Here is a 26,194-nt window from a genome sequence, read left to right as displayed (position 1 = left end):
TATTCAAAAGTTGCACAGTACAGATGATTACTCAAACGTTTTAGAGGGGCATGAAACTGAGTAGCTTAGGAGCTGAAATGCTTGTATATACTGCTTTCTCAAAAGTCTACCATTAAGGTAAGAATTCACTTAAGTGTAATAATATTTTACTTTGAAATAAAGCATATCAGCATGTACTCAAATTGTATAGCTCAAATACTCAGCATTGTCTACCTCATAATCTGGGAGGATTGGATGTCAAAGCAAGCCACTGAGGATAGCCAAAAGAAACCTGTCATGCTTTGTGATTGATAGTACCTGTTGAAATGTTTAAAAATTGGGAGATGTTTTGGGCAGATTTATCTCTGAAATAAAATTGAGATGCAGCTGTTTATCTGGGTAAAGTCTTCCCATCACGTCTACGTATATAAATTCAACTGTCAAAATATTGACTTCCACGTAGGTAAGGACAGAAGGCTGAGAACTGCAAGCTCATTTTGAACTCAGAGGTCAGAGAACCTTAGGATAAAGGCATGCCCTTTTACTGAGAGTGTACAACCTTTCAGCGACAGTTGTTAATCTGTGGCAATGCAGCAGGCTTGCCTGCTTCAAAAAACTTTTTTTGTTTTAATAGTTTCTGTTTTTGTCTTGGGACAGGTTTCCAGTACGTATTGTCTTTTTGAACATGACATTTTAACTATTAAAATTTGTAACAGAGATCCTTACCATAATTGTTTTAGGAGAGAGAAATACATTTTCTTAACCAATTTGACAAAAGTCTGCTTTCCTAAAGGCTCTACTTTTAGCTACAGAGACAAACAAATGATATTTATTTGTGAAAGAGGTCATCAGAGCTGGGGAATATTCTGTTTTTATTTTAAATTTGTTAACTGGGGTTAGAGCACTGATCCCATTGGGCCCATTCCAGTCTCAGCCCGGGGAAAACTCAATAGTTACATGACATTATACACAGAGTAGAGGACAAAATGCAAAATATACATATGTTATATACAAAGTGAATACAGTAGAGAGTCAATTATCCAAAATGTCAGTTATCAAAACCAGCCTTCCAAAGTTTTCGGGTAGGAAAAAAATCATAAAGTCTGAATATGTAAACATTATATGTATTCATTTGAGCATGTTTTTTGAGCTTGTAGCCAGCTCATGTGTGAAAAATATTCTTTATTGTCCACTGGAATCGCTGAATGATTGAAAAGTGTATTCCTGAGTGCAGAAAAAAACCCCAAGATTTTAGAAGTTTTTTATCCCATTCAGTCATATGTTTGATTACCCGAACTACCCGAGGTTCCAATTAGTTTGGATAATTGACTATCTGCTGTATCATAGTTGGCTTTGGGGGATAAAGGCAATAGATAAATGACATTATCTACAGAGTTAGTGAAAAAAACACAATATATACATGCATTTTATACAGAGCGGAAATCAGAGTTGGCATACTGAAAGGAAACACAATCAAAAGTAGAGTCAGAGCAAGGTATGCAGAGAGAAGAGAATGAAGAGAATACGTTATATGACCAGAGAGATAGTTGCATTTTTCTAGAGTCTTAAAATTTGCTCTTATTTGTACATGGAAAATGGGGTAAGAGGAATGATCTTTAAGAGAAGACGAGAATACAATAAAATATAAAATAACATATTATATCAGAAATGCCTGTTTACGTTTAGAGTATACAACACCTTTTCGTTTTATTTTTCGGTTTTCAGAAATAGGGAGCTTATTGTTCTTTCTGTCATTCCCTGAAGCATGAAGAGAAATTTTCTGAGAGAAATCTTTGTCGTTAGAGACCACCATATAATGCAGAACACATATTAGGACCTACAGTTCTGAGATCCTTTTAGTAGAGCTGACTACTATGACAGCAAGGCCTTTCAGGACAGATACATAATATTAGCAAACTGAATAGGCTCAAATGGAGACTGAGACAAGCTTTCCAATACAAAAATTTAAATGTCTGAGTGTTTTAGTTGTCCTCCTTGGTAGCCTTATTTGAATAATTATTTTATGAAACAACTTAATCTGCAGTAAGAAAGTTAATACACACTGCTAAGGAAAAAGTGTATATGCTGACAGGTCTGTGTAATATCAGTTTTTAACGAAGAGTATGCCAAGTCTGATTTAAACATTTATTCCAACTAGTTTAGTATGGAGGTCAATTCAAAAATGCATGAATGTTAATTTTTTGCCAATACTGTAAGACTTTGCTATTTACTTAAGCAGAATGTTCTGTTTATTGGATTTCTGGCAGTGGTATGTATTGTGATAGTCAAAAGGCGTGTTTGCTAGGAGTAGGCAAACGTCCGAGTTGTCCAAGGTTTTTGTGCAGGTTCTTTTACCTTTTTTGGAACAACAGATCCTCCTGGGGCTTAGGAGTTTATCAGTTGTAACAGTAAGATCTATGGCCTCCTTGTTCTGTTTGAAGATATGAGTATGAGTGTTATTTCACTTCCTTCAGTTTTTCGCCAAATTTTTTGCATAATCAAATGTAGTGGAAAAATATAAAGCAGGTATTTTTCTTAGGTAAATGAGAAGGTAATTGCCAATTCTCAGTGCTTCATATGTGAACCTGGATCAAAATTGAAGAAGGTGAACATAAGAGACTGTCATTAAAGAACTCTACCTTTGGGTTGTGGCTAAAAACACCTCTGTGTTCAGGTTCTGTTGACATGCTGCTGAAACTTGCCTACTTAAAAAGTATTTCCTGGCTGTATGGTACAGACAGATAACACCCTTACTGCATTCCTGCAGGATGAGCCAGTCCAAAGGAGGTGGATGAATATAAATACCTGGTGCCTGTTCAGAAATCCTGGCAAGAGTGCCATGTGGTGGAAGGCCTAAGAGTACTGTCTGACACAGGAGCATAGGAATGCAAGACAGACATAGGGTACAGAGACTCCAGATGTGCTTCATGGGTGTGTGGAAGCATGGAGGTAGTGAACTACTGTTGCCAGCCAGCAGGAACTGGTTTGTTGACCCATACTAAAAATAACAAATCAGCTGTGGATGGTGGCCTATCAGCATACAGCTGTCACACCCACTGCTGGCATTTGAAATGTGGGTTGTGAGAAATAAATTCCAGCTGGAGTGAGGTGAATCCTCCACCTCATAAGATGATGTGGGTGTCATGGCTGGACAAGAGACATGAACAAATGGCTTTTAAGGCATCAAGGAGGTTTGACAACTAGGCTGGAAAGGGGCCAAAACATAATTTTGAGAAGTTCTTGCTGCCCCATTCAGATGTCCCTGAAGATGGCTAGCGTGAAGTATCACATTCCTTTGTAGTGCCAATTACAAAATCTTCAAATTAAAGTTGGGCAGCAGAAGAGATTATTTTCCCAGTTTATTCACATTCCACAGCAGTTACATTGCCTGCTTGAAATGAGATAGTGTCAGGATTCAGGGAACTGAAAATGGGCCTTCAGTGATCCAATAATCACAGACTGCTCTGAGATGGACTAGCAATGAGTTTCCCGAGAATCAACTTTAGTAAACGTCCGAGTTGGTGATGGTAAACTAAGTTTTTACTTGAAGATGATGGGCTTGGTTGTCCCACTGTGGCCGATACTTTAATATCTCTTTTTTTCAAATAAAAGTAATGGATAAGTTTGATCACCTGAGCGGTCTAATCCCACACTTATAAGAATGGCCAGTGAGTCTTTTTCATGTGAAATCTAGCTTGTGGAATTTGGTAATATAGGAAGCAATATTCTCCAGAACCAGAAGTATTCTTTTGCAGGGATCAGTACATATTAGTTTGGAGAGGTACGGGGGCTTTCCCCACATTGGGGAGTGCAAAAGGGCTGACCCTTCTGCAAAAAAAAAAAAAAAAAAAAAAAAAAAGTTTAAAGGAGAAGATCACTGTTCAAGATTCTGTCTTCTCCTGATTTTCAGTCTTTTTTTTTGTTGTTGTGTCAGCATTCAGTGTTACTAGTGCCAACATTTCAACAGGGAGATGTTCTTTCCATTTGAAATCTAGCAGGAACTTAGTCATCTGTTCTCCCTCTGACTGTGATAAAAATACTCTGTAACAGACTATGGGTGTGATGGCTCCCATGGACTTAATGACTGTGATGGTATCAGTTTTGACCTCTCCATTCACTTAAATTTGTAGGACCAAAAAAGTCAGCTGTGAAATACAAGATCCCAGCTGCACATCGACTATTGAAGAGATTCTGAGACTAGTAGACAGTCACCAGGCAAAGGGAAAACATGAGTGCCTTTTCATTTGAAGTAATCCACCATCAGTACCATGCAGTTTGTGTACATTATTGGGCCAGTAACTGGTATAAAAATAGAGATGAACATTGGAAGCAATTATGACCTCTCCCTGAACCTGGGCTCTTGTCTGTGAGGGAATGAATAAAGATGTATTTGTAAGCATCCTGTCTGTCCACTGTGACTTGCCAAGCTTCCGGAGAAATAATTTTTAAGCATTTTTATTAAATTCTTACATTGTGGACAATGACAAAGGTACACATAGTGTAATAGAAAAGTAAACAAACCATAACAAGCATTTTGTTTTCATGTATTATACATAAATGCTTTCTTTTTAACAATTGTCATTCACTCAGCATTAAATAAACTGCTCAGTTTCTGCCTTCCTTAAACCTCACTCCTCCTACTTGAAACATTCTCAGAAGTTTGCTGGATGTATAAAATACCTATGCAAACATTTCCAAGCAAAACTCCTAAACTTTCTGTCGTTTTTTTCATAGTTTGGAGCCATACAGATACCCTCCCAGTGTACTTTCATAAATTTCCTTTTCATTCTGTCCTCCCAAACTTTTTTTATTCTTGTAGTTATCATGCAATATTTCATATGTTGCATTAATTATCCTTTTTAACAGAATTTCTGTTCTAGACTGAATTAAAAACTCTACCAGAACTGATGTTGCACTTACCACTTCCCAATCACTTTGTTTTTTTCTCTCTACTCTGTTACCAGTCCCCTGTAGGGAAGACAGTCCAAACTTCTGGTTGGACTCATCACATTCTCTTACATTTTCCTCCCTAATTATTTGATCCTTTGTTAATTTTTGTCCAGTAATTACCAGCTCCCTCTTGCCTATTTTCTATAACCTACTTGGGAGTCATTCATATTGGTAAAATCTCCTTTCTCCATTCTTGTGTTTAGTTTTTAGAATGCTTTCTGACAATATGATATTGATATACTGTGTGGTTGTTGTTATTCTCCTTATGGACCTGCATCCAAAATTCTATTCTTTCCTTACTTCTCCTGTTTCATCATCATTCCTTTCCATCTAATTTATAATTTCCTGCTTGGAGTATGTACATTAGTCTCAACAGAGTAGCAATAAAGTATCCTTTCAAATCAGGTAATCCTAGATCACTTGTTCTATGGGGACAATCAACTTTTTCCGAGTAACTCTTGCTGTCTTCCCCTACCAAATAAATTCTTTCAACTCTTTATTATGGTCCAGAACTTTTCCTCTGGTTGATGAAAATAATGCCTCTCCTGAATATAAAGTTAAAGGGGCTAGAAAAAAATGTCACTGATTCTGTCTTACTATCCATATCCATAAAAAAGAGCTTTCAAATTCCCAGTTTTTGTTTTATTTTTTGTTTAGTCTCTCCTTACATAATTCTTTTTAATATTGATGCCTAAATATTTCATATTATCTTGCACCCATAAATATGGGTATTGTTGAACCAATTCATGTGTGGGTACATAAGTTTACTGCTACAGTTTTTGTTTTATCTTCAAGTATTTTATATCCTGAAAAGATTTGAAACTTTCTGTTTCAAAATGTCTGGATTTACCAAGTACAAAATAATATCTGTGAATAAAGCTAGCTTTTCCTGATTACCGTACCAGATATATCCTTGAGTTTGTCAGTCCCTTATTTTCTTTGTTAATGGCTCTAAATATAAAGCAAATAACAAAGGGGAAAAAGGACACCTCTGCCTGGCTTCTCTTTTCTGATACAGCTTGTTGGAGAGGAAGCCTCTCACATTAATTCTTACTGTGATGCCCGTGCCCTGGCCCAGCAAACAAGGAGCCTCAATCCTTACCAATAACACCAGAGAGGGGCATCTCATATAGGAAGAAAGAATAACAACTACACACAGTAAAGTGCAATTTCCCTTAAGAGCACACAAAGACCACAATCAGTCCGGGGCTGGTTGCTCCCTTGCTCTCCAGGTCTCCAATAAGACTCCCCAGTGGCACAGCTATAGGGTCCAGATCTCAGCTTAGTGGGCAAGCTAAAACCTCTAGCAACCTGGTTGTGCTTTGTGTCCCTGCCCAAGTAGCTGACACACACACACACACACACACACACACACACACACACACACACACACACACACACACACACACACACACACACACACACACACACACACACACACACACACACACACACACACACACACACACACACACACACACACACACACACACACACACACACTTTGAGAAGAGTTTATACAACCACACAGACACTCCTGGGGAAGGCTGGCACAGGTTCTCCAGCTGTGCCCCTTTTCCCCAGACTATACAGTAGTACCAGCTGCCACCACCCACTAATATTTATCAGCTACTCAAAGGCCTTTAAAAGGGTGTCCAATTATTACTGTGCAATATTATTACCCAATTGGTAGTATATCCCTGGGCTAAAGCTATTGGAGTGGCTTTGTACAATTTTACCAAAGGCATGCAAGTACTCTAAAGAGCGTAAATTATCTCTACAAAAACAGCCACAGTTGAAAGGGTTTAAAATATTTAATAACAAATAGTCAAAACACAAAATAATACTTTTTACTACAAAGTGCTAGTCAAGAGTTCAGAAATCACAGAGAAATACTTAAAATAATTCAGTAGTACAGTTCTGACGTCTCAGAAAAACACTTAGTCTAATATTTCTAGTTTCTAGCTATTTCGAAGAGAAAACACAAATCTAAGATAAACTTACATAGAGAGCAAGACAGTGCTGGTGAGTTGGATGGTCAAGACAAAAATGCTTAATGCTCTCTGATTCTCTCTGTTTTTAAAATCACATTCCTGGTTCACATTACATCATTCTTCACACTTCCCTGGGTTACATTATATCATTCTTCATACTTCCCTGGGTTCCCAGGTTAACAGAAACTACATTTACATTCTTCACCTCTGGGCAGAAACTGGAGCAATAAAGGACATTTATGCATGCAAATACTGGCCATTAACTCTGGCCTTAAAACAATAGCAAGAATTCTTTCATCTAGACTGGCCGGAGCCATGTTTAGATCAAAGGGTCACAACATGCTTTACTTGGTCAGCAGAGTGCACCGTTGTTACATTTTTGCAGTTCCACATGCAACAGTATTTTTACCATTTAAGACAACAAGCCTGTGGTTTACATTAATATTTACAGATGACAGAATTATCTCCAAAATTCTATCTGGCTAGGCTGGCAGCCTTCACCTATCTTCACCCAATCTTCACACTTACCTCCAATCATTCTTATATCCCCTTAATTAACCCTGTTATTCTGTCTAGGAATGCAAATGCTACCATTTCCATACTCATAAAATCCCAGCTGACTCTGTTGAATGCCTTTTCTGGATCAAGACCACCCCCCAACAATAGTGGTGCTTTATTGCACTCCGATTCCCTCCATGTCATCATTGTTGTATTAATGTTGTCACATGTTTGCTTCTGTACCACAAATCACATTGATTTATATCTGTTAATTTTGCCATTCTTTCAGCTAGTATAGACATAAACACTTTATAATAATTGTTGAAAATTTAAATTGATCTATATGAAGCTTGGTTGAAGAGTCTTTACCCTTTTTGGGAAATACAGCCACCAGAGCTTTCTTGCAAGATGCTGGTACTTCTCCTCTCTCTTTTAAACTGTTAAAACCTTCCATCTTCCATACCAAATATTTGTCTATATTTCTTCGGGAATCTACTTTCTTTTGTTATATTTTCCCTTCTAGGTCCCCAGATACATGCTCATTATTACAGATTAGGTTCCAGTTCCCCTGTAAATAAAATTCCCTGCTAAAAATGTATTATTTATCCAAAAAATTCCTTAAGCTCCATAATAGCAATTTTAGGTTGTAGGTTGAATATAAATGCATGCCAATGTAATTATTCTTCACTGTCTATAATCCCTTACTACCAAACTTTACCATTATTATTTTTTGTTTGTTTCCTCTTCTGTCACTTTTACAGCTTCTTAAAAATCAGTATTTTACTCCCCCTTTTTTTTAGCAGATATTCTGCTGAACACCCATCCTGAAATTCTTTCTTTGTCAAGTTTGCAGGCTCATTTATATCCTAATGTGTCTCCTTTAGCATTGTTATTTGTGCATTACACTTCTTAATATAATTCAATATTCTTTGCTTTTTGTCTATACGTGAAGGCCATTTAGATTAGATAATAATACATACATGTATTTTTACCACCTATTATACTTGACAGTTCTTTTGATTGCATATTTCCAACTTTTACTGTACATGCACTCATTAAAGTTTGGCAGGCTGATCTCTTATGTTGTTCCCTCTTCTTATATCCACTTAAATCTAAATCACATTTAAAACTCTTTGCTTCAGTGAAAACACTTAAACAAAAGATAAATATTTTTCAGAACCTCCCATCCTCTTTTACTTCAGAAGAAACAGACAAAATCATGTACATTATCAACAAGTGAAGTTTGTCCCACCAGATAGAAACAGTTGTCCTAAATTGATTGTTCCTCCTGCAGATATTACCTAATGTAAAACTAAGGTTAACCATGTGAAAGTATAGGCTACAGCCTGTGTGCCCAGACACATTGCTATCTGCATTTTCTTATTTCTGTTTCTTCCCAGATGTGAAAAACAGCTGCCCTGCTTTCATTAAAAATGAACTTTTAGCCCTATGAAAAAGTGCACTGTTTACTTTGCTTACCCCATTTCAATCTTGATTAATCGCTATATTAAAAAACAGTATGTTCCACTTCTTTGGAAACATCCCATATTATACCCCTCCACAAAGTTGTCCCTCCAAAGAACTAACTATCCCTCATAGCCATCCTTTCTCCTTGCAAACATCCTAGAAAAATGTATCTACAAACAACTCATTAACTACTTCCTAAACAATAACCTCCTTTCCAGTACTCATCATGACTTTAGACCCAAACATAGTATTAGCACCACCCTCCTTACTTTCACTAACACCATCCACCACTTCATGAGTGAAGGCCAGCTTGTGTCTTCCATCTTTCTCATTATGTCCAAAGCCTTTGACACAGTATCCCACCAGCTACTACTTAATAAACTGTCCTCCTATGGCCTCAGTCCTTCAACCCTAACTTGGTTCCATAGCTCTCTTTCCAATTGATGACATGCCACAAAATAGGAAAACTCTCTTTCCCCCCTACTCCCCATCTCTGTGGGTGTAACCCAAGGTTTTATACTCAGTCCTCTTCTCTTTATCATATTCACAAACAATCTTAGTTCTGCAACTCAACTAGCTTCCGTAGTACAGTATGCCAGTGATGCTACCTTTATCTGCTCTGCTTCCTCACCCCATAAACTCCAACTAAAAATGCAATCATCTCTTCAGGACATTGAAACATGCCTCTCCCAGCACCAACTCATTTTAAATCCCAACAAAACCAAAATCATAGTTTTCAGTAACAGAAACACCAAATCTTCCCTATGCCCTCTCTCAGTCACCACCGCAAATGGAACCAAGGTAGTCCCCACTAACCACACTAAACTTTTGGGCGTTACCATAGATGATAACCTTAAATTTGATAAACATATTGCACAAACTATCAAAAAAGTCCACATCAAGCTAGGCACTCTATACAGGGCCAAAACATACCTAACTCACAATGCCAAGTTAGCCATTGCTCACATACACCTGCTATCCACCCTCCTGTATGGTTCAGTTATTCACAAACCTTTGAAAATTGGACCTCAGCAACCTTGAAGCATGTTACATTAAGATTGCTAAATGTGCCAATAATCATCCACACAGATCCCACCACTGTGCAGCCCTCTCACAGCTACACTGGCTAGAGCTACCAAACCTGTTATCACTTAATTAGCTAACCTTAACCCACAAAATTATTTATCACCCCAATGACTGCCCAGCAATCTCTCACTTTATCCAGCCTTGTAAAAAAATTAGAACTCTCAGATCCTCTAACAAACATTTACTCAAGGTTTTCAACTCCCATATCTGTCACACATAATAGCCAAACTCTGGAACACTCTTCCAGAGACAATAGCAAAAAAACCCAACCATGACCAGTTCATATCATTCCTAAAGGAACACCTGACTAACCACTGGTTGTGCTCCTGCCACTCACCTGTATAATTATTAACCCACTTCTATTACTGTTCTCAGCAAAACTCCTATTCTTCTGATATGAATTGTTTCTTAGTATAGAAATTACTCCAGTACTTGTATTGTTCTATGGCTTGTTTTTGTATTACTGTCTGTATTGTTCCATAGACTGAACCGTACTTTTAAGATTGCATTCTTCTGTACTATTCCCTGTATTGTATTCGCTGAAGTATTCTTTGAAATATTGTTGTTTTTTGTTGTACTGTGCAGCTTTTCTCCCCGGGTCTCTGCTGAAAACAGGGCCCTGGCCCAGGTGGACACCACCTGGTAAACATATGTCATAAATAAATAAAATAAATAATAAAATTGTGTGCTGTTATATTAAAGGCATTACATTTCTATGGCTGCTGGGGAGACCTACTTGTATAACTTACTCACTTCTTACAGTTTCAAAGTTCATTTATTTTTCACTGAACTGCTTGCCAGTTTACCTTAAAATTTTACTTATGCTGTACTTTGTACAATTCACTCAGCAGATATAATTTATACATCTTATGATTAATTGCTTGATTATGCAGACTTCTTGTCCCCTAATTAGTAATAGAAGAAAGCAAAAGCAGTTATTAACTTTGCAGATAAATGAAAGGATGTTTGTAAATTTTACTCAGAACTCACTGTTCAATCCTCTCTGGATTAATTGCTTGCACTTACAGACTTTTTGTCTCCAAGTGAAAGCCTTAGATAATGAAAAAAATAGCTAATTGACTTTTTAAAAGTGAAAAAGAGCTATAATTTTCCATGCCTTTTCAATATTTTATCTTATTTTTAGGCATATTTGCTTAAATAAACTTGTCTATAGCTCCTTCTCTATAAAAAAGGAAATTATTATCTTAATTCAACATACTTTAATGGTAATCAGAATCCACTTGTGAGAGACAGTAATACTCTGAAGGTAGGAAAACAGCTGTTTTGCTGTATTGTATAAAGTGGCCTCTGAATAAAATTCCTTTGCATTGGTAATTCTGTATATAATGTGATCAATATACTTTGACATCCCCTGCCCTGGATATCCACCTCTGTAAAAACAGGGGAAATTATTGTAGGTTCATAGGATGATATTAGGCTATTTATTGGTAATTCTACATATAATGTGATAAATATACTTTTACATCCCCTACCCTGGATATCCACCTCTATAATTTCAGCCATGTTCCCACAAAGTCAGTACCTGTTTCCCCTGTTCAAGAGGGACACAAGTGGGAACCCAGGGGTGTATTTTCTGTTTCTCATCCAGTCGTCCAGGTTCCTCTTAAATAATGCTAGAGAGGTACTCTGCTTGACATGGAGAGGGAGTCTATTCCACAAATGGGGGAGTCCTTGGGGCACATATCTATCCTGTCAACAAGTTCTATTAATGTCACAGACCAGGTTAAGGCCTTGCATGTGGGTTGCGCGAGTAGACTTTGACTTACAGATATGCAACAACTCCATCAAGGCTGGGTCTGAGATGGCCTTGTATGACAGACACAGGTCACCTCTGAGCAGTTTGTATGAGACTGAGTAGAAGGACAAGGCTTTTAGCCTATCTGTATACGATAGGTGTTTGACACCCTGGATTTTCCTGGTCAGGAACTGCTGTGGTCTCTCCACCTGCTGCATGTGCTTGGCAAGGTATATGCTGAAGGGAGCATTGTACTTTATAATGGGTCTGATAAGAGAGGAGTACATTGATGGTATGACCTCCTTGTTCCCGGATGAAATACCCTTACTTATGAGGTGGGCAATGTAGAAAGCCTTCCATACAATGTAGGCAACGTGGTTGTCAAAAGTCAGGTTGCTATCAGCCTGGGTGTCCCAAGTCCCTCACGACTGATTGCGTGCTTAGTATATTGTTATTAATGTGATAATTAGTGGGGATGCCATTTTCCCCAAAGGGGATAATGATGCATTTCTTGGCATTCAGTTTGAGGCAATGCTTCCTGCACCAGTCATTAATTAATTATTTATCTTAATTGTACACTTAACGTGATCAATACATGTTTACATCCCCCCATCACATCAGCTCAAGGTCACAACATTATTTTTAACTTGTTCGATGCAGCCTTAACCTTGCTACAGGGTGGAGCCTGAATAACATACAGCAAAGAAAAGTGCTTTTTTGCTTTCATATCTTTAACATATACAGTCACTGATAAGACACTGCCCACCTCACATTTAAAATACCCTGACTGCACATTATACAGAACTGCTTTACAATATAACACGCAGTTTAAATTATGAAATTTTATATAAATATTTTTAATGATAAAAAGCTGTTTTACTTACATTTATTTCTTCATTCAGTCTTTTCATTGCCCTTTTAAACATTAATGACATAAAGCTGGGTATATGCTGTGCAGTTCAGTTCTAGTTTAACACAGTCAGAAAAAGTCTAGTCTTTCTCAGCCATGTCTTGCAAAACCACATTTCACATGTCTGTTCCTATATTTAATGGGATTGGTGCTTTATAGTCTCAGAATTATTCACTAATGTCTCAGTGTTGCTGGCCACCTTCTTGATCCTCCCCATCTTCAAATTTATTTATTTTATTTATTTATTAACTGGGTTAGTCCAACTGTGCTGAAGCCCTTTTTTAGCAGAGGCCTGGGGAGAAAAGCTCCATCTTTCATAAAGCTTTTATTTATGGAACATAAAGCTGGACCTTTATTTCACAACTGCAGTGACCGCTTTGCCAAGGAGTAGAAGAGTCTTACAAAAAAAAAAAAAAATTAAAGGACCTTAACATTTTTATCTTTGGAAAACCTCAACCTCATTATTACAATCAACGGAAAACATGCTGGAGGAACAGGTTCATAACCCAAAGAATGCCATGCTATAGAATAGACTTCCCATACATGTCAAGCAGAGCACCTCACTGGCCCTCTTCAAGAGAAATCTTGATGAGTGGATGGGAAGTAGAAAATTCACCCCGGGGATCACTCCAGTGGCCCTACTCGACAGAGGCACTAGGAACTAAGGTTGGGTGGCACGATGCCAGGTTCATCCTATGGGCTAGGCTTGTAAAGGCTCCAGGGCCATTAGCCTAGAACACACCTATGAACAATTACAAAGATTAAGTACAAAGACATATACTGAAACAAGTATAAAAACAAGCACAGTTACATCAAAAATTAAAAGTGAGGTAACATAGTATGTAGTAGCTGATTTACAACCCTGGAGAGTATATACATTTCAAACATCATTCAAAACAAGCTGTAAAATCTTTTCAGTGCATTTGACTCGAGTTAAAAAGTAAGATGTGCAGAACAACCTCGTTTTTTTAGTCATCTCCTGTGCTTTTTCTGTCACAGAAGTGTTTTCTTTTGGAACAGGTTTCACTGGGAGTCTCTTTGTAGGCTTTATTATTGTCAGAATAATGAAAAGCAGAGTCCCCTTTTGTTGGCTGGCTCGCCCTTTGTTGGCTAAACTTTTTTATTTTGTCTTTAGCCTGATCTGCATTCAAAAATGGCTTTGATCCTCCTCAAAATTATGCTGAAGAAAGGTGGAATACAGCAGCTTGAATCTCACTCCTCCTTCTCAACATTCCTTGATTGCTGGGATAAACTTACTTCTGTTTTGCTGGGTCTACAATAAATAACCATTTTACACAATCTGCTCTCCCCAGTTTTTAATATTTTCCCCCTCTGCTACAGTTTTGTCAGTAGCGACTCTTTCTGCTGGTATAATTGTATCTTTACCAATGCAGGTCTCGTCTAGATTTGGAACATACATACAGTGTGTCTTTCAGTTAACAAATCCTGCTGTGGAGCACCATTCCAGTTGCTTATCTGCACTTTTGTAACATTAATGGAGTCTGTTCCTTCCACTTTTTTCTGACACAGCAGAAAACCACGTCTCTCTGCACACAATGTCTTCTATCTCCTCTGTTTTTAAACAGCTCATCTGAAGCCTTATATTTAGTCAGCCTTTTTCTTCATTTCACCCTCTGATTTGTGCACGTTAATCAGTTCATTGAATCACTTGTTAAAACTTCTTATATGTTTTTCTATTTTTTCCAGCCTTTTGTTATTTGACTTTATATAATCCTTCATGTTTCGCTTGTTTTAAATATGTCCAAGCACATTTAATTTATTTTTCCCTTAAACTACTAGAAGCCATCTCTGTACCAAAGCTAAAAGTTGAACTGCCTTTTGCTAAGCATTTGCCTGATTCTTCCTATACAGTTTTTCTTCTCCCTTTCTGGTTGATTTCTGTTACTTTTCTCCAAACGTCTTCTTGCTAAAATCTAGGCTGTGTAATTACTAGCCAGTAACTAAATTTTACCCAAGCTACTAAACTCCACTATTTGTTTTCTAAGTATCAATTTTCACACGAGAAAGTGCTAATCAATCTGTTGATCAGTGTGCAGCCTTCTTGGAAGTCCCACTACCTGAGAAATCATTGTTAGCAAGGATGAAATTATTATAATATTTAAGTGACAACCTTTCACAGACTTATTCAGGGGTGTTTAAATCCAAAATTGGCCTGAAGGAGTTTTGGTTTCAGTGACAATGTTTTTGAACATAAACCTGTCCTTTCTTTGGAACACTTGGTTGGATTCTGTTGTGTTTGTTTGAGTACGTTTTGGACCAGAATGCAGGCCAGAGAAAGGCAGTTATTTGTGGTTCCTGGCTTGCCTTGCATAGCTTGTAGTGAAATGAAAACTCTGGGGTATTCCTTTGGCCTCTTCTAGGCTGTGCTTGTCTTTTACTGGTAATCACAAAATAAGTTTCAGTATTTTGAAAATAAAAAAATATCCACAGGTATGCTGCGATATGCATGCAGAGTCTGAGAAATTGGTGAGAAACAAAAGGATGCTGCTAAATTTCAAGTTTTAAAAGACCCTGGCTTAGATTTGCTGGCCAGCTTTGGTTTCCGCATGCTTTTCTTTCGTTTGTTGATCTTTTCAAGAGAAAGCTTTCCTGGGGCAGGAAATTTCTTGCTATACATTTTCATATGGATCAAGAAGATTTCTTTCGCTATAAGTTTAGTCTTGTCCTTCTTTCCTACTAGTTTGCAGGAAAATGCTCTGCTTTGTCTTCAGAAATTAAGTCTGCCTCACTATTCTCAGGGAGGTGGGTTTGGGTCAGGCATGGCATCTTAGGACGACAGGCTAATGCTGTGTATGATGTATCTATGGCACTGTAACTGTCCCTTCCTGTGTGCTCCCCAAGCTGTTTTGCTTAACTTGGAAAGCTTGTGCTTTTCCTCACTCTTGGGGAGGTATCTTTATCATTTTGTATTTGTTCAGGGCTTGTGAATTTAAGCTTATAATGTCAATGTGGTGGCAGTGAAGACCTTTCCATTCTAATTATCCAGTTCAGTAGCTTCCCTATTTGATGAAAAAGCTCCAGTTTTTGGCTTGTTTTGGTGGAATATGCAGCCTATCCAGCACTAAAATGTCTACCTTAACTTACCTTTAGCTCGACCCAACTTCTCCTTTTTACAGTTACTTGAATATGTTTGCTTGTTGTATTGTTTCATTATCTTTTTGTGTTTGCTATACTTTGTAGAGATGTGTATAGGCTTGCATTATGTGTTAATGAGATTGCAGCATCTCAGAGAATGGCAGCACGTGATTTTCGATTTCTAGTGATTGTGTTCAGTGATGTGCTGTGACCTCAAGTGAGAATTAATAAAGTAAGAGAGATGCTTCATATATGGGGTGCGTATTGGTTTGCCACACTAAAAAGTGCTTTTTGGAGTTTTGTGAAAATGACATTTGCACAAAACTATTTTATAGAAATGTATATGTGTGGTTAGATGTTATGTGTACTTGAGTAAGTAATGTTATGCACGGTTGCATGTATTTAAATGTTATACATACTTGGGCAAGTTGTTTCATTGATATGTTACTGTGAACTTGTGTTTGGAGAAGTTGAGTTTTGAGTGATAGTAGTGGGGCCCATCAGAGCATAAGTTTTGTTTAATTGCTCGGAGTTGTACAGTAGTCTGTATAATTTATTGGGACATCTGGGCATTGGTGCATGGTTATGTGAGTGCTCAGATGTTTCTCCTACTATATTCTTTATGTGAAGAAAAACGTAGGTTTAGTTGAGCACTGGGGCTGATTATTCCTACTGTAGCTGAAGTATGTTCTTTTAGGAGAAGACGTCTCTTATTGTTTATTTCAAAAATGTCTTCATCTGGTTCACAGTTTCATTAATATTTGTCTTTGAGGTGGAACCCAATAACATAGCGGATGTATCCTCCTACTTTGTATAATGACAAGCTTGAGATTAGCCAGCTCCTGTGGGGTAGAGGGATAATTCTTTGACTGTGGTCCTGGTGATGTGGCCCTGATTAGTGGTTTAGGTGTCTGTTGGAGCTTGTATGGGAAGAACAGTGTGCCTGTACTGGTTGAGATGGGTGTTGAAGCAGTTCAAGAGTTCCCATGAAACTTCTGAGGAGGGAGCACCAAATGTGGATATGACAAATGAGTGTGCATTTCATTCATTGAGCTGACATTTGGTGGTAGCCTTCATTGCAAGTTCATGGAAGTATGCATTCATGTGGGGAAGGTTTAATTTATTATTATTTATTTTTTACATTTGTACCGGGATAGTCCAGCTGCAGTGGGGGAGAAAAACAAAAGAACAGAGGGTACAAGAGCACATCCAAACAATACAAATATAAAAGAATTAGAGATAGTACAATATGTTATGTTGAGTACACTATTTAAAAAAAAAAGCTCAAAGAAAGAGTACAGAGCACATATTCCAAACAATACCATAGAAATTGACATTTAGTACAATATGTTGAGTACACTTCTAATATTGGATAAGAACAATAAGTAATAAAAAAGATGTAATCCTGGGAAAAAAAGGAGTTGGTTAGATGGATTGTAAAGGTTATAGGGTTAATTACCCCTCTGGTGATGTCAGTTGCATGTTTCCCACTCAGGGAAAGGGAATGCACCATAATTAGAACGTCTTCACTGGAAATGGCTGGTAGAGGCACAGATAACTACTGTGGCTGCCTGAACTATGGCACCTCTGACAACTCATGCCTTTATGCTGGGAGTGCCATATACAGAGACGCAGACGGCCACATGACCTACAGGGGAAGGTTTGATAGTCAGCAGGCATGCTGGTTAAAAGTATATATAAAAAAAATAATAAACTTAAGCTTCCATTATTAATCTGTAATATCATTGCTTCTCTTCTTCCTCAGAATCCTCTGCTTTTAAAAGAGGTAGAGAGTGGGACAACTGTTTAATGGACAGATTTGTGAAGTACGCTTGTGAAAAAACTGGCTGCACAAATGAAGCTGACCTGCATGGAAGAAGTCAGCATTCCCCCAAAATATTGTAACCTCTGAGTTGTTGACTTTTGAATTCTTCTAAAGAAAACGATATTTTAAATGGCTTTGTGTGAATGTTTGTTTTGTGCTTTTTACCAAAATGGTATTCATGCTAGTGTCATAGAGATTGACTTACTATACAGAGACAACAAAACTGTGTACTCAAAAAGAAACTGAAACAAAAGGTTTAGGTTGCATCCCAGATTGAAATGAAGTCATAGTTTTCAGTGGGCCCACTGCAGTCAAACAATTAAAACACATCTGTACAAGTTTCTTTTTTTAATTTTTCACCACTGTGACCATAATCAGTGAAGGTATTTTTAAATCAGGACCTTTGCTGGTTGCATCTTCTCAGGTTAATTGTATTTCAGCACAAACTCTCACAGTCTAACCTGCCATTGTGGAGCATTACAATTAGACCTACACATTTGACCTTCACATCTTTGTTTCTTTTTCCTTTTTCCATCATAGATTGACTGTCCTCTGCTTCCACAATTAGTGCTCCCTTAGGAATCACTTGCTTAGTTATATTAGAGGAAAAACATTGATTGCTCAAGACTTCTGCATGCTGTTTTGGGAGGTTTCTGTTTCTGCAGTGTTTTATGACTAAAGAATTGGTGTATATATGTAAGTTTGAAGACATGGGGAGGTCTTGGCCCCTTAAAAAATGATTTTTTAAGTCTGTGCAAACAGATTTTAAGAATGAGTTTCAAGCATTCATTGTCACCAGAGTTATTTGATGGGTAGCTCTTGATCTAAGATAGTTGAAGTTCATGGATTCCTTTTTTTGTCTGCTGGTGTTCTTCAGGCTCAGTTTTTTTTTTCTTCTAAGTGTTTTTATCTTATATGGCTGATGTTGTGGAGTTCTGACTGTATTTGCAACACCCAGCCAAACTCAAATTCCATTTTAGGGTTGATTTAGCCATAGTCTTTAGTTTAACTTTCAGTAAATTGGCCTACATGCTTTTATTCTGTTAGGTCTGATACTGAACTTAAATTTTTTACAAACATTACACTAAGAAAAAATATGCTCAATGCCCAGAAAGACGGCACATTGAAAGTGGATGTCTTTTGATGCCAGATATCTTTACAAACCTACCTCTTTTGAGACTTCAGGAGAGAGAACGTTGTTCTGTGTTATGGATCACTGACTTACTGTGCAGTAGACTCGGTCCTGATATTTGATATTCCTTTTTGCTATAGACTACTAATTTGGTCAGTGAACTTGAATGTAGTAACTGTAGCAACCAAATAATTCTGTTTTTTCTTGTGATTTCTAGGAGATGGCTTATTGGTCTTATCAGGGCAGAAGTGGTTCCGTCATCGAAGACTTTTGACCCCTGGATTTCACTATGAAATTCTCAAACCATATGTTAAGCTCGTTGCAGATTCAACCAATGTCATGCTGGTATGAAATGATTATATGTACTCTTGTTTTGTTGTTAAAAATTTGTCATTATAAAATGGTCCCAAAGGCAATACAAAAAGACAGAGGTCTCTGAATATGTATTTCACGCACTTCTTTTTTCGGTGAAAAAAAATGAATTGAAATACTGAAATATAGTTATATAGCCTAATACTAACCACTAAGTTTACAGCATGCAAAGAAAACTAAGAAGTGAAGCCAAACTGTAACAAATAAAGCAGTCTGATAGAAATACATACATGTTCTTCATTCTCACTGCTGCTGTAGCTATGGATAGTGTCCTGCTAAGAATACAGCATCTGGACAGTTTGCCGAAGCTCTATATGTTCTTCATATTGATCACTGCTGCAGTAGCCTTAGCTGTATGGGTTATACCTTGCTAACAGTAAATGAGCTGTCCAGCTTCCAAAGCTTTGGGGTACCTTCAATGCACTCAAACTGTCAAGCAGCTTGAGCTGAGCTGACTAAAAGACAAGTTTGGGCACAAAGCCCTTCAGAGCTTTACAGCTGCCAAAGTGTATTCTTCTCTGAGGGATTTGAGGATCGACTGTTGGCTTGTCCTTTCCTTGGCTGGGCAGATAAGTACCCTTTGGGGAAAATATCCTTTTCATTTTCTAACTTTTACTGATGTTTTATTACTTTCCTCTTCAGAGTCCTAAGAGTGTTGTGTTTTAACATATTGCCTTGAGACTGTAAAGTACTTTTAAATGGAGCACTAATTTCTGTCAGTTTGAAAGTAGTGTTATCTAGCTGACAAAATATTTGCTGAGGAGAAATTGTGTTTATTTTAGTGTTGTGCGGATGCAGTAATGTTTGAAAGTGCTTTTTACTGTGTTTTTTTCTGTAAAAAAGTAACTTTTGTGGATTGGTAGTTTTACTGGCATTGTTTCTTATTTTCTCCATGATAGAGGCACCATTTTTGACTTGACCATGGAACAGATTGTCACTCCCATGGTTGGTCCTTCTTCCAGCCACAAAAAAAAAAAAAAAAAATTAAGCAAATAGTCTTTGCTACCACAGCAGGCTAGCAGTTTGCCTCAGATGCAAGTGGGTGAGTCTGATGTGGCCATTTGTTGTACCTCAGACCACTCATCTTTTAACCCAGATTCATCTGTTTTTTCACCTGCAGCCAGTATGGATCACAGGTTTGCACCATCCTCTGTGGCTGTTGGGGTCTCCTCAGGGTGCAAGGGAGAACCACTCTTGTTGGTCTTGGGAGAGGGAACAGGGAAAGTTTCTTTGTTGTGTCGGAATGCTGTGCCCACTCCTGGGGTAAGGAGCGGATGCTGTTAGTAACACAGTTGCCCCATTTCTCCTGTGAAAAGAAAAGGAAAACCAAGCATGTATCTATTCCTCAAATTTCTGTGGATAAAAGTAGTTTACTGGGACTGGCTCAGGGTTTGATTCGGGCTATTTTTCCTTCTTGTGGAGTAGTTTCCAGTAAAAGAATGAGGGATGCCTCTGTTCTTGAAGAGATTCAAGATTCTGAATCTGAACAGGAAGTTGCAGGGACGGATTCAGGGTTTTGTCCTCAGATTTGGCAGCAAGTGTAAGAGTAGTGAGCTTCTGTTCAGAGCACAAATGACACAAGGTTTGAATCCAGCTATATTTATTTTAGTGGGTGGGAAGCTGGTATTGTAGGTGGGAAGCTGGTATAATGGCTAAGGTGTTTACCTTACAGACACAAGGTACAGGGTTTGATTCTTACATGAGGTAATTGGCTAGGCTTAAAAAAATGGCCCACAAGGGCTTTTAGCCTAGCACTAATCTTGATCTATGATCCTCTATTTCTGATTCAGACGTAAAGGAGAGCTGGTTTCTCCACTGAGGTACTTCCTGTCAGTGACCAAAGTCTCAGTGGAAAACCTTAAAAATAGATCTAGATAAAGATCTATTTTTTTCCTGTGGAAGAAAAGCTTTTTGGACTGAAGTGTCTAGTTGACATAGCAGGAACACAAATCCTGTGTAAAGGAGTCAAGAAAGGCTTTTGAATATTCTCTTGGAATCCCAGCTTGTGTAAGAGATCTCTCACCCAAGAGGGAGATTCCTGACAATTTGAAAAAGACTCTGCAAAGATAAGGAAGTCTTCTAAATATGGAAAATGTTGATACACTGTAGCCTGCAATGAGCTATAACTGGAGCCAGATACTTTGCCAACACTTTTGGTACAGTGAATTATCCAAGGGTAAGGCAGAGAACTGATAGTGTGATCCAAACACACAGAATCATAAGAAACATCTGAAGTCTGTATGAATAGAGTTGTGATGATGTGTTTTTTAAATCTACTGTTGCCAGGAAACCTGAAAGAGGAAGAAGAGGTAACAGGTTGTGAAGTGACATTATTTTGAATTTGGACACCATCACAAACAGGTTTAGGGAAGAAAGATCCAGAACTGGTCTCCAAGCAGTTTCTTTCTTTGGCATTGGGAAAATCCTTGAATAAAACCCTTCCCCACATGGGAAGGAGGAATGGTTCTATCACTCCTTGAGAAAACATGTGATGAAGAACCAGTAGAAACAAAAGAATGTGATCTGGAGGATGAGGAAAGACTCACTGGAAAGGAAGAAATTAGTCCTGTTGCCATCTGTAGCCTTGATGAATGATTTTCAGACCCATTTATCTGAAACAATCTGTTGCCAATGAGAAAAGTGGGGACTCAGACTTTCTGGAAGAAAAATGGGGCCAGGGTAGCAGGGGGTCATAAGGTATCTTTAATAGTCATTCAGACTTGTACTTTCCTTTGTTTTGTGAGGTTTGAGACTTATTTTTGGAATCACCTTGCCAGTTTTTTTCTAAATGTCTCTTTAACTGTATTTCGTTGAGACTGTTTATTCCGTTTTTGCCAGAATTGGATGAGCAGATAGAAAATATCTTGGAAAATTTTGTAAAGGAGGGCTGAAAGATCTAAGAGATTCTCTGAATCATTTTGTCCCTTTCACCACACTTTTTGATCACCTCTGCAGTAGGGGGCCAACCACTAAATCTCTATCCAAAGAAGAATTTAAAATCTCATTTTTAACATCATTTGGGAGTTTCTGAAAATGCAGCCTTGCAAACCTCCTCAAAACAGTACCAGTGGCCATAGCCCTGGATGAGATATCAACAGAGTCATACACACTCAGTAAACAATGAGTAGTGACCTGTGCAATAGAAGTAACTAAATTATTTAATATTTAATAAAGCACAGTTTTCCGCACAAGAAGAAACTGCAGAAAAAACATTCCTCATACTTTCACAATTTTTTTCAGAAAAGAAACTTTGACATATGAGCCTGACAATTCAAAATTCTGAAAATCAAATTTGCAGAAAGTATATATTTTTTCTCATACCTGTCAATAATTTTTCAATCCTTATCAGAAGAAGTAGGATTGTAATTAATTATGTGCTTAGCAATAGTGAGATCAAGTAAAGCTATATCTGCTGGGTCATATTTGGGAACAGTGTATAAAGGTTTAAAATACTGAGGAACTTTATACATCCTATATGCCTTTTGGGGGTAGCTGGTTGACTATCCAGAAATTTCTGAGGGACTGAGTAACTCAGTGTTCTCCGAGTGAAAATAGTGAATCATTTTAACAATAGTCTCAGAGAAGGAAAACCTTCACATGGAGAACCAGAAACTGAGCTCTCCTCTGATTTTTTATCTGAAATCTGAGGGAAAAATCCTGTATCCATCCCTGCACCTTCTGCTGAAATTCAGAATATTGAGTCTCTTCAGGAAAAGATGAATCCCTCTTTCTTTTAAGAGAAACTTCTTTGCGAGAAGGCTCAATAGCCTGAATTGAACCCTGAGACAAACCCAGTAAACTACTCTTATCCAAAAATAAAATGAAGAGGAATAGATGCATGCTTGGTTTTCTTTTTGACAGGAAAAATGGGGACAACTGTGTTACTATTGGCAGCAGCAGCTTTCCCAGATATGAGCACAGTATTCTGACACAATAGGGAAACCTCTCATGTTCTCTTACTCAAGATCATCAAGATTGGCTCTCCCTTGCCCACTGAGGGGACCCCAACAGCCCCAGAGGATGAGGCTAACCCCTGATCCATAGTGTCTCTAGGTGCTACATGAGAGAGATCCAGGGTAAAAGATGAGTGGTCTAAAGTACAACAAATGGCCACAGCAGAGTCGCTCACCTGTGGCTAAGGCAAATTGCTATCCTGCTGTTGTGGCAAAGGCTGTTTGCTTAATTTTTTGCGGCTGGAAGAAAGACTCACTGTGGAATCAGTAGTCTATTCCATGGTCAAGCTGAAAATGGTGCCTATTTCCAAGGGAAGACAAGCAACAATTGCAGTAAATACTACCAGTCCATAAAAGTTATTTTTTTGACAGAAAAAAATGGAGTAAAAATCACTTGCCAGCCCCAGAAAAGTAAAAAAAAAATTTTTCCACAGGAAAAAATGTTTTTCAGTTACTTTGTACCACTTTTAAATTAACAGAAAAAACAAGCACTCTATTTAAAAGTATGTTACAGTCTAGAGACAGTCTGTTAAAACACAACACTCCTAGTTCTAAAATAACTTTCATGAAGACAAAGCAATAAAACATCAACAAAATTAAGAAAATGTAACTTTATCCCCAGAGGGAACTTGTCTGCCTAGCAAAGGAAAGCAAAAGCTGATGGTTAATCCTTGAAAGCTTCAAAGGTGGATGCTCTTCTGTGACAGTAAAGCTCTGAAGGGCTTCATGGCCAAACTTGTCTTTTAGTTATCTCAGCTCAAGCTATGTGACAGTTTGGATGCATGGAAGGTGCCCTTAAGCTTTGGAAGCTGTCCGTCTGTTCTATCCTTGACAGGATATAACCCCGTATAGCTAAGGCTATTGCAGCTGTGATCAATATGATAAACATAAGATTTTACATATATTAGATGTGCATAGGCAGCTCAGGTACTCTCTTGACAGAACCTAGTCATTTAGAAAGGCTAAACAGCTGTTTGTTTCCTATGCTGGGACTAAAAGGCCAACCTGTGTCTAAACAGATTATATCCAGATGGTTGTCCTCTGTTTCTTTTTTTTTTGCTATTCCCACCATTGTATAACCATTCCAGGCAAAGTTAAGCAACATTCTACCAGAGCTTTGTCCTCTTCAGTGGCATAATGGAAAGGTGTGGACTCTAGAAGTATTCTAGAAGCATTCTAGAAGCAGCAACTTAGTCCTCAGTTCATACCTTCACAAACCATTAAAAAACTGTATTCCTTCTCCAGGTCCATGACAGGCTTCTAGACCTCTGTCCTTCCTCCTCCCAGATAGTGTAAGCTTTGGAAATCTACTCATATCTTACTGCAGCAGTGAGAATGAAAAACATAATTCAGTTGTGTAAGTCCTACTTACCCATAGCAGTAGCTGCACCCACCCACCATTCCCTTTTGTAGATGGTTGTGGTGGGGCACAACCTCCTTTGTTACAGTTGTTGCCATTGTTGTTGTTATTTGAATGATTTTTATGATGATTATTGATTGTTGGCTCAGGATGAATCTTCCTTCCTTTCTTGGGGCAGTAAAATCTTTAAGATTTAGCTCACCCCACTCTGGTTGGTGATATACTTTCCTCCAAGAAGGGTGCAGCCTATCAGCAGCCAGAGTGAGTGAAAGGGAGGGTTGGAAATTAGAGGTTTGGCAAGCTGGCTGGATGCTGTGTCGGATGGACTACTGCAGCAGTGAAGACATTCAAACATCTACTGTTTTGGGTAAGTAGGACTTATACAACTGTACTGTTTCATGTATCATGTATATCTAATATTCATAATTTGCTGTTTACAAGAGACTGCTTACAGATAAAGAAGAAATGTCAATATATTTATATTCCAATGGGCATCAACCTCTGAGTTTACTCTAAGGTATATTATTAATTACTCTAAGGTATATTATTAATCCTTAGGCCTTACAGACTTGTGTGTATACATAACAATCTATACTAAGAAAATGTACAGATTAACTCTGGCTGTGCAGTCTTTACAATAAGTCAGGATACATTAACTTTCTCATCTTATGAAGCCTTGTGTTCTTACAAGTGTTTATGAACAACCCCCCCATTTGGCACTGGCTAACAGTGGTCTCCCACTGCGTAGTTTCCACTATTGGTTTCATGTTTGTATAGTGCAAATATCTGACAAGTTGGCATCTTGTTCATTCATTCATACAGAAAATGCAAGAAATAATAGTTTCATGTGTAGGTGACTGTGCAAGACAGGGAAAGGTAAATATCTGGTAAGACCTTGTGTACACTCCTGTGAGCATATGATAAAGCATGTAATAAAAAATGAACAAGCACAGGAATCTGTGTAGTTCTAACTCTACCACCACAAGTGCTGAGGAAAAAAAACTAGCGGTCTTAAAAATTCATTGATGAGCTCAGTCACAGTAATTTCCAAAAATCATGAAACCCAAGTAATGTTCCAAAGCAACAAGCCTATATTCATCACAGACAACCGATCGTCAGTAACAAAAAATCAGAAATATTTTAACAATGTTAAACATATTAGCTTTTATATACTTAAAAAGTAGGTGTGGAAAATGTACTTATTGTTTAATTTTAAACTAGCCTATTCAGGGCTAACGGTATAAACAGGACCGTAAAAGTGCGTTTTAGAACATGTACCCCCCCATGCACACACTCTACTGCTGATTAGATCAAACTAAATCCTAGTTAAGAAAAACACTACCTATGAACATCTCATTTGTTTTCCTTCCATTTTATCATTTTTTTTATTTTCTCTGATCAGGCTCTTCGTATGCTGAAAATATTGTCTAATTATTGCTGCAGTGGCTTTAAGTTTTTATATTGAGGGCATTGCCATGATTTTGCATAGTGGCCAGCTTTCTGTTGTTCAAGCATGCATATTAGTTTTTAGCACCACCTGTTTACTACAGCACAGAGAAAGCTGATAATGGGCACATCTCTGGCTGCATTCTTTCAGGTTTAAATTATAATCTGTAATATGAAGGCTAATGCAATTGTGGGACTCAAAGATGCGTACTTTCATCTGATAGTGTTATGCATCTCTGTATAATTAGTTTCAATAAGGTCACCAAAAATGTAAAATGCACCAATGGAAACATTAGCATCTCATTTTTGCCATTATAAAAATGAAATACTGAATCACGTCCCTAATGAGAAGTATCTCTAGTTGCAGAGT

General features: G+C 37.8%; 1 protein-coding gene across 1 annotated transcript in view; it reads left to right on the top strand.

Moving 5' to 3' along the window:
* Positions 1–26,194, top strand: part of LOC122814242 (cytochrome P450 4A4-like) — a 445,176-nt gene that overhangs the window by 381,228 nt on the left and 37,754 nt on the right. The window contains exon 4 of the mRNA XM_044086841.1: positions 18,911–19,038. Within this exon, the coding sequence (XP_043942776.1) occupies positions 18,911–19,038 (128 nt within the window). The remainder of the gene's footprint in view (positions 1–18,910; positions 19,039–26,194) is intronic.

The sequence above is a fragment of the Protopterus annectens genome, chromosome 10.part0, assembly GCF_019279795.1.
Source record: "Protopterus annectens isolate FY-2018-M chromosome 10.part0, PAN1.0, whole genome shotgun sequence".
NCBI classification, from domain to species: Eukaryota; Metazoa; Chordata; order Ceratodontiformes; family Protopteridae; genus Protopterus; species Protopterus annectens.
Note: the sequence above shows the minus strand (reverse complement) of the source record. Positions and strands in the feature narration are given on the sequence as shown.